Source organism: Cibotium barometz, chromosome 36 (assembly GCF_041138505.1).
Source record: "Cibotium barometz isolate CiBa-2024 chromosome 36, ASM4113850v1, whole genome shotgun sequence".
Lineage (NCBI taxonomy): Eukaryota > Viridiplantae > Streptophyta > Polypodiopsida > Cyatheales > Cibotiaceae > Cibotium > Cibotium barometz.
Genome location: NC_141081.1, coordinates 46098549 through 46107632, shown reverse-complemented (window position 1 = coordinate 46107632; position 9084 = coordinate 46098549). Strand labels below are relative to the sequence as shown.

The 9084-nt window shown below is 44.1% G+C and overlaps 1 protein-coding gene across 2 annotated transcripts in view; it reads right to left on the bottom strand.

Moving 5' to 3' along the window:
- Nucleotides 1-4932, bottom strand: part of LOC147617951 (E3 ubiquitin-protein ligase AIRP2-like) — an 11461-nt gene extending 6529 nt beyond the window's left edge. For both annotated transcript variants that reach the window (XM_086776215.1, XM_086776216.1), the window contains exons 1-2: nt 4667-4932; nt 3805-4592 (exon numbers count right to left, since the gene is read on the bottom strand). In XM_086776215.1, the coding sequence (XP_086632341.1) occupies nt 3805-3890 (86 nt within the window). In that variant the 5' untranslated portion in view covers nt 3891-4592; nt 4667-4932. The remainder of the gene's footprint in view (nt 1-3804; nt 4593-4666) is intronic.
- Nucleotides 4933-9084: the final 4152 nt, after the last annotated feature.

The following is a 9084-nucleotide window of genomic DNA, read 5'->3' as shown; positions in this document are numbered from 1 at the left end:
GGTTTGGATCGACAACCGACAGCCTTACCATTATGCTGGCACTGGTAAGACAAGTTGCTGTGCGCTTTGCTTGTGTGAACAAATTAAAAAAAATTCCACTATCTACAAATCATATAAAGCTGAAATCTATGCAAAGACTTATAAAGAGTCTAGCATTACCTTGTTGGACTTTAGACAACTTCCAATTATCTTCCTTCTTGCAGAGTTGCAAACATGGCCGCAAAAGTTTGCATTGGGAACTCTAAACTTAATCTCACATGTATCAAAATGAAACATGGAATATTGATAGTCAAGGAGTAGGCATCATCATCAAACAAGACGCCTGCATTGTCTTCTTTGGTGGGTCTACTGTGCTTTACACTCACAAATTCAAAATCATGACCTTATTCTGTATGCATAAAACCATGAAACTTGCTAGTGATGTCCCATGGGAGAAGAAAAGAGAACACAATGCTTATCACCAGAGCCTTGCACAGGCAGGCAAGCAGGTAGAGCTTTCTCTCGCAGAGAATAAATTCCATTTTTCACATTTTCGACCTTACTTCCCCAATCTCCTGCATCTTCTAAACAAGGTAAGAGATCGTTCACACTCACTCAAAGCGCCAAGCGTCTATCACCCTAATTAAAACCTTTCACATCCTTTGAAATAACCATGAAACTCACAAGCTGAAAAATAACATGAGAGCTGAGACACACAAAGCATCACTCTATATACACTGCCATTAAAAGAAACCAAAAATTATAGCCAGGCACCTGTTTTCTAATCTAAAAAGACAAGATTGCAAATGCGCGTCTGCTACAAACTTTTGCAAACAAGATGGGCTTTGCAAACATTTGCATGTCTGTGCAAACAAGAATGATTGCAACTATGACCTCCCCAACTACAGAAAGATGCAGAAACGTTAACATTTTAAGTGGTGCATTTACTGTAAGGAACGGAACCAAAACGCAGTGAAGCAGCCTCAAAACATAAGTCTACTGGTAGAACTTTGTACAGATAACCTAGTGGTTTTTGCTTCCAGCCTTGCTGACTCCAAGTAGAAACATGCCCTTCTTGTGAAGTTGACCCCTGACAACCTCAAGCCATCTTGCTAGCTCCAACCAGTAGGAACATCTGTTAAAAGTTGTACCTCATGTGGGAACAGGGTTTAACAAAGGCATTTATTTATTTATTTATTTCATGCTTTTGGGTCGGCCATTTCCAGCATAAGGGTATAAATACCTATGCCCACCATTGTATTTTCTCAATCAGTTCATTGCTAATAAAGTTCAAGCTGTTCGTCAACTCTTCTCTCTCTCTCTCTCTCACTGCATGTGTTAAGCTTCCACATACACGATTCTGACATGGTATTAGAGCTGAGCTCTTGATCCTCGGCTGTACGCAAGGAGCAGAAGGAGAAGGAAGGCAAAGGGCTGCATTTTCTCAGCTGGAAAGCTCGTGACCTCGGCACGGAAGAGAAGAGGTGCGGCGCAACGTGGGGAGCTGAGTACCAGCTTGCATGGCGTGCATAGCACGGACGTGAGAAGTCCAGAGGCAAGCATAACACGAAGCCAACGTTGAGGGAAGAGCGCAGAGCAAGCGCGCAGGCTGTGCAGGAGGCAGAGCGTGTCGGGTGCTCGCGAGGAGGACAGAGCGCCAGGACCACCAGTTCGCGTGGAGCGTGGAGTCGGCTCAGCGGGAGCGGCAGCTCGAGTCGAGCGCTAGGCTCCTGCAAAAGAAGAGGGCAGCTCGCGTGTAGCGTTTTTTTTTTTGTTTCTACTGAGTATGGCCAGGCTGGTGCACGGCTATAAAGAGCACTTTGATGGAAAGAGTGCGATAAGGAGGGCGCTGGAGGAGAGGCTAAGAGAGCGAGCTATGCGCATTCAGGCATGCTCTCTGTGTGGCCTGGCAGAGGGGCTCACGAGAACAGCAGAGCGGCAAGACAAGGCTACTAGCGCTTGGGAATGCCACCCTTTCTATCGTTATGGTAGCAATGTGCTTAGCTGGATCGGCAATGAGGCCCTTACTACTGCTTATGCATTAGCTTCCCTAAGGTGCTCTAATCCCAAGAAGTCATTCATCGAGCTTCCATCTGATGGAATGGATTTTGCGCATAGGGATTTGATCCTAGAGTCATATCCAATGAAGGCAAAGATCATCCATTATGAGCTATTGGCTATGAACCACACAACATTCATTATGTTATCCCGTCTACTACAGGTGGCTGCTTGATCTTTAGAAAGCTTCTTCAGGAACATGATATAGTCTCCAAAGAAGATGATGAGACAATATTAATGTCCCAAGGTAAAGTGTATGCATCCAACTCAGTGGAAGATTCGGAGCAAACATTCCAAGCTAGAGGAAGACAGAAGGCAGACAATCGTGACAGTGATACTAGAAAGGAATTGGAATTCCATAATCGAGCTTATGTGGTCCAAGCCACATTGGCTAAGGATTCTGCATTCTAGTTGTATAACAGTTCCACCACATGCTTCAGCCAGAGAGAGGCACGTGAGTGGAAGAGAGGGCTATTCTGAGCTCTCAAACAGGTGATTTGGACCCGTGTGTCAGAGTTCAAGGCACATGCATCTGGCATGGAACAACTTGACAAAGCTATGGACGTGATGTGTTCGTAGTTCATTGGTAGCAGACTATGGATGGGATGAGTTCCTGATTCATTGTGTAGCAGAATTTTGGGCGTCGTGTGTCAACAGTTCAAGGTTCATAGGATTTTTTGAACGTGATGTGTTCGTAGTTCAACGAATGGGGGATCATGGATGTGGAGTTGTCTGCAATTCATTATTCTATGTGGCAGCTGAAGCTCAAGATGGCATTCCTTGAGGAGACAGGTTGTTTGGTGCATTTTCCGAGGTGTATTCGGTATCCGGCCGGTACTGAGGTGTCCATGGTTGCATCTGCATCGACTTGGTTTCTTCATCTATGTCCACTATGAGCTACAGAGAGGGTGTTAAAAGTTGTACCTCATGTGGGAACAGGGTTTAACAAAGGCATTTATTTATTTATTTATTTCATGCTTTTGGGTCGGCCATTTCCAGCATAAGGGTATAAATACCCATGCCCACCATTGTATTTTCTCAATCAGTTCATTGCTAATAAAGTTCAAGCTGTTCGTCAACTCTTCTCTCTCTCTCTGTGTCAACCTCTCTCTCTCTCTCATTGCGTGTGTTAAGCTTCCGCATACATGATTCTGACAACATCCCCTTCTAGTTCAAAGCACGTAATTCATAGCATCATGTTGAGAGGTTGCAAGGATAACCTTATAGTTCAGAGCACATAATTCATAGCATGCAGTCTAGTGGTAAAACTTTGTAAGGATAACCTAGTGGCTTTGTTCAAACCTTGCTAGCTAACATACAGGAACCCACCCTTCTTGTGAGAGGTTTACAAACTCACACCATTGTGCCCCTTACCCAAGAGATGAGGGGGGGTGTGTGAAAAGTAAGCCTAAACCATCGAAAAATGTGAACACTGGTGAGCAAAAGAAAAGATGCAAAAGCAAGTACTTCCCAGCCATTGCAAGCCCTATACACACTGCCTAACAACAACACTCCTCTTTCAATTACATTCGTGTAAAACAAGAGCATCCAATGGAATACAAAAGACCCCTTTCAAAGCTAATCTGCACAGGAATAGAAGTCCATAATAGCACAAAGTCAACAGCACAAGAATGCCTAAATTTGGGTAAAAGCTACCCAAATCAGCAGGTGTAATGGCAAAACACATGAACAATGACATCAGAATTTATCAAAATGTTTTGCAATTTTGAAAAAAGAAGAAAAAAACAAGGAAGAAATGAGACTTACAGTGTGTTGGCATACTGGATGTCCGCCTCGAGAGATTTGAGGGACTCCTTAAATGATTTGCCACGCCAGGTACCCACGAGCAACATGGTCTGATCTATTAGCGAATCACTGGTCACAAGGTGCGTGAGAAACGCTTCACCCGCTGGTTGGCTCTCCTGTAATGCTCTTCTTATGTACAACAATGTACTTCCCTCAATGTCAATATAGGCAACCCATGAAGAGCAAAAATACTCATTAAAAAAAGCTCCCTTTTTTACAGGTCCACCCTTTAAGGGCAAAATATACCCATAAAAAGCTCCCCTCCTTACAGGTCCCTTGCTGTGAGCACCCCTTGAAGACCAACCAAAATCCGCCCCTTCTTACAGATCTCTTCCTCTGCGCAAGAAGCTCCCCTACTTACAAATCTCCTGCTGTGGGCATTCCGTAAAGAAAAGCCTTCTTACATGTCTCTTGATGTGTCCATCCTTTAGATAGCAAAATGCCCATTGAAATTCTCCCCTTCCTTTATGCCCCTTCTTTTGAGCATCCCATTAATACAAGCTCCGCTTCTTACCCGTGTGTAATTCCCTTTAGAAAAAGCTCGCCTTCCTAAAGGTCCCTCACTATTTCTCCCATAAAACAGCTTCCCTTCTTAAAAGGTCCCTTAATGTGTGCACCCCTCTAATGGCAAAGAACCCAAAAAAGCTCCCATTCTTACTGTGAAGGAAAAAGACCCATCAAAAAGCTTCCTTCTTGCAAAATGCTAATCGAGAAGCCCCTTTTCTTCTTCACAATTGCTCTGGAAACCTCTGTGATTAAACCAAAGAGCAGCATTAGGATCGTTCTCTTACCTTACAAAGGAAGGGTAAACTTAAACAAAAACCTGATCATGTTTGAAGCGCTGAAGTCTTGAGCTCCTCCTTCTCAAAGCTACAGCTTCCAAAAGAAGATGGAATTTCTGAATCTTTGTGAGAGAGAGGCGAAAGGTGAAACAAGAGAATGAATCACAGAAATTATGAGAGAGAGAGAGAGAGAGAGAGGCAGAGATGAGGCTTCTGGGCGATGTTGAAAACACGTACAGAAGAGTCTGGCAACTTCCTCTGAATAGAAAACGCGCGCGCGAGAGAGAGAGAGAGAGCGCGCGCGCGTACAGTAGTGGAAATGAGGGCAACATTTATACTATTAAAGTTTTAAAGGTGACGACCCTTCCTAACCTTTATCCATTGTCTCGATATTTTATAATGCCCTTGGTATCGCTTATCCACTATCTTTGATACTTTTCTCTCTTAGTCCCCTCCAATTGTCACACTAGAGCGCCTTGGACACAACATGATGTGTGCAAGTAGCTTTACACTACCCATGCGGACAACACTCGGGGTGGTCAAGCGAGTGTTCGAACCCACAGCCTGGGTGTGGGTGTGTGTGTGTGTGTGTGTGTGGAATGACAAAAGCATTAAAAAAAAAGCTTTACACCAATAATTTGGTAGCTTTTACATTATGTTTTGTCGGACCCTAGTCATGTGACATGGGCCTCATAGGGCATCCTAACAATGAAAGCACCTCTTTTCATTTCTTTTGGACTTCTTGATAAGTGAAAAAATAAAGTATGAACACCACTTTCCAATGCTTTCCAATCGCACATGTAGTAGCCGGATTCTCACCCACTCCATATCTCTCTGACACGTAGAATAGCCTCTCGAGTCTCTGCCTCTCTCTCTCTCTCTCTCTCGTATTTGTAGATACGCAATCTACGCCTCTCACACACAGAAGACTCTCGTATTTGTTGGCTATGGCGGCGATCTTTTTCTGCTAGCAGCCTGCCCTGGCTTGCACTAGAGTAGCCATAGAACCCAACATTCATGCAAAACCTCTAAATAGTTTACAATGCACCTGCCATGTTTCTAAGTTTAAAGAAACATAAAAGTCTTTTATGTAGTCATCATTCTCCCAAAAAAGTCTTGTACAAGACCCTTTTTGTGCCACAAGATGATTTGAATGCCACAAGATGATTTGAATAAATTAAAATTGACATTTGGAACCCCTTTGTTACCATATTATAGTAGTGATGTGTGTGAACACACTTAGGACCGCCGGGGCACTTTTTCCCTCACTAGGAGGTTTTTTCCCCCGTGCATTGTATATACGCCCATTATCTTCTAGGGCTTGTTATCTTTCATTTTGGCACTCATAATACACTACTGTGTTGTGCTCAAGCTTCCTCATCTTCTTGAAGTTGTGTGTGCATTCCTGCAACCCTAATTCCAACAATTGGTATCAGAGCAGGCTTCCTCCTCCCGGGCAGCATCACCGGCACCTGCCGCTTCATCTCCTCCGATTGCAACGAGGTTTCACGAGCGTCAGCAGGTTAGTATATGCCGTGGGAAAGCCCGTAGGGCTTGGTCGTTTCAGAATTTTGATCTGAAGTCATTTCGCCCTCCGTTTTTGCATTCCAAGTACTGCGCAGGCAAAATCGTCCTACTGTGCAGATTTTCTGTCAAGATTAAAATCTGCAGGACAGGTGCCCATTCGTCTGTTTTGGGCTGTGCTATATAGCACAGGTTGATTTTATACAGGTTTACCTCTTGCAGACAGCATTTACATCTAGTAGAACAGTCATTGGCCATGGCTGACAACAATGATGTATTCCGCATGTTGGCTGCTGAGGATAAGTTGGATGGCACCAACTATCCATTGTGGGCATATATGATGCGACATGTATTGGTAGCAAAGGGGTTATGGAATATTGTGCAGGGTATTGATGCACGTCCTATTGTGGCTGGAAATGCTGCAAACACATCAGAAACAGGTACTGTTGATGATGGTGCAGGCACAAGTGCTGTAGCAGCTGTTCGAGAACCACCACTTTCAGCAGAGCAGATTCGTTGGGATGGTAGAGATGCGCAGGCTCATGCCTTGATTGCGCTGTCTGTCAAACGTACCATTATCCCACATATTCGCTCCTGCAGGACTTCTAAGGATGCTTGGGATGTACTTGCCACATTGTATCAGGCAAGAAATGAGGCTCGTGTTGCTTATCTCCGAAAACAGTTGGAGAATGAGCATATGAACGAAGGTGATTCTATGGATAGCTTTTTGACAAAGATCAAGGATTTCAAAGAGCAGCTCATTTCTGCAGATGAAATCCTGTCAGACAGTTCACTTGTGCAGACTGTTTTGAATGGTCTACCAGATTCTTATCAGGGTTTTGCTTCCACTCTTCGCTTGATGATGAAAGGCAATCCCAATGCCTTATCATTTGAGGAGTTAGTTTCTGTTTTGCTGCAAGAAGACCAGTCAAGGCAAAACAGGAATATTATGCGTGTCGCAGATCAAGCTTTCGGTGCTAGTCAGAGAAGCGGGAAAGGTAAAGCTGGCTTTTCTTCTAGTAAGCAGAAATCTGCAAATGCTGCGCAACCAAAGAAGGAAGACAAAGATGAGAAGAAGGGTGACAAACAGAAGACATTTTGCAAGTACTGTAAGGGAAATGATCATGTCATCAAAGCGTGTCCTAAGCTGGCTGCGAAAGAGGCTAAGAAGAAAGAGGCTGGTATGGCTGTTGCAGATGCCTCTCCTTCTAACAATGAATCTGCTAATGTTGTGCTAGATACAGAATGGGCATTCAATGCGCAGTGCAGTTATGACCCATCTTTGCATGACACATGTATGTCTGCAGTAGATTCAGATGTATGGTACTTTGACAGTGGTGCCACTAAGCATATCACCTCGCAGCGCAGTTTATTCACTTTCCTTGAGTCTGCTCCCACAGGGAATACTGTCACTTGTGCCAATAACTCCTCTTATCCCGTTAAAGGAGTTGGACAGATTGTGCTGAATGTTGCAAATGGCAACACCTTTACACTTTTTGATGCATTGTATGTGCCAGGGATCAAAAAGAATCTGCTGTCAGTCTCCGCATTTGCCAAAACAGGTTTGGTTGTAAAATTTGTGGATGACAGATGTACTGTTCATGATCTCTCTTGTGGTGACATCATTGTAGCATCTGGTTCACTATGTCGAGGGCTGTATAAGCTCAATATGGATGGCAAATGTGTAGAGGATTCAGCATGTGCTATTATGGATACGCAGGCTATTTCAAATGCAAAACTGTGGCATGCACGTTTTGGTCATCTGAATTTTGCAAGTTTGCTGCGCCTGCAGAAATCTGAAATGGTGTCTTCTTTGCCTAAGCTTGAGGCACCTGTCAAGCATGTTTGTGAGGGCTGCATATTGGGTAAAATGCAGCGTGCTTCCTTTCCCAAAGATGGATCAGTGAGAGCTGAACGCAGATTGCAGCTTGTTCACAGTGATGTTTGTGGTCCCATGCAAACTCCATCATTTGGAAACTACCTTTACTTCGTGACTTTCATTGATGATTTTACCAGGCATGCATGGGTATATCCTTTGAAGGCAAAGTCCGAAGTGTTTTTGTGCTTCAAACAGTTTTTGGTTATGGCTGAAAATGTGTCAGAAAGTAAGATGGGCACCCTCCGTTCAGATCGAGGGGGGGAGTATATGTCTTCAGAATTTAATGCATTTCTGGCTGAGCGTGGGATAAAACACCAATGTACAGTGCCGTATACACCACAGCAAAATGGTGTGGCTGAGAGAAAAAACAGGTCTCTCATGGAAATGGCAAGATGTATGGTTAAGAGTCAAAGTCTACCACATGGTTTTTGGCTTGAGGCTGTCATGTGTGCCACTTATGTACTAAACAGGTGTCCCACCAAAGCATTACAGGTTGTCACTCCATATGAGGCTTGGCATGGCCGCAAGCCATCTGTTGGCCATTTACGTGTTTTTGGTTGCCTGGCATATGCATTAGTGCCTGTGCAACATCGCAGAAAATTGGATGACAAAGCTGTCAAATGTATTTTTGTTGGATATAGTGCTGAGAGCAAAGGCTATCGTTTGTATCATCCACAGACAAAGCGCATTTTGGTTAGCCGTGATGTTGTATTTGTGGAAGATGCAGTTCAGCCCTTGGTTTCATGTACTAAGGAGACAGATATCAGCTCACGTGATGTCTATGATACATTGTTGCCTCTTTTCAGTGGTGCACAGTCAAGTGCAATACCTCATGAGGCAGTTTTTCAGCCTATGCAGGTTTTAAATGATAGCACAGATCAGCCTATATCTGATGCAGATGTGCATGATGCACTTGAGGATGAGAGACAAGAGATTGAGGGCTCTAGGAATATGCCTAGATGGCTGGTGCAGACTTTGCGTGACAGCAAGTTGGATGCCCCTTTGTCTAGTCGCACTCGTTCTGGCTCTCATGGTGCCTCTTATGCGTCAGATTGT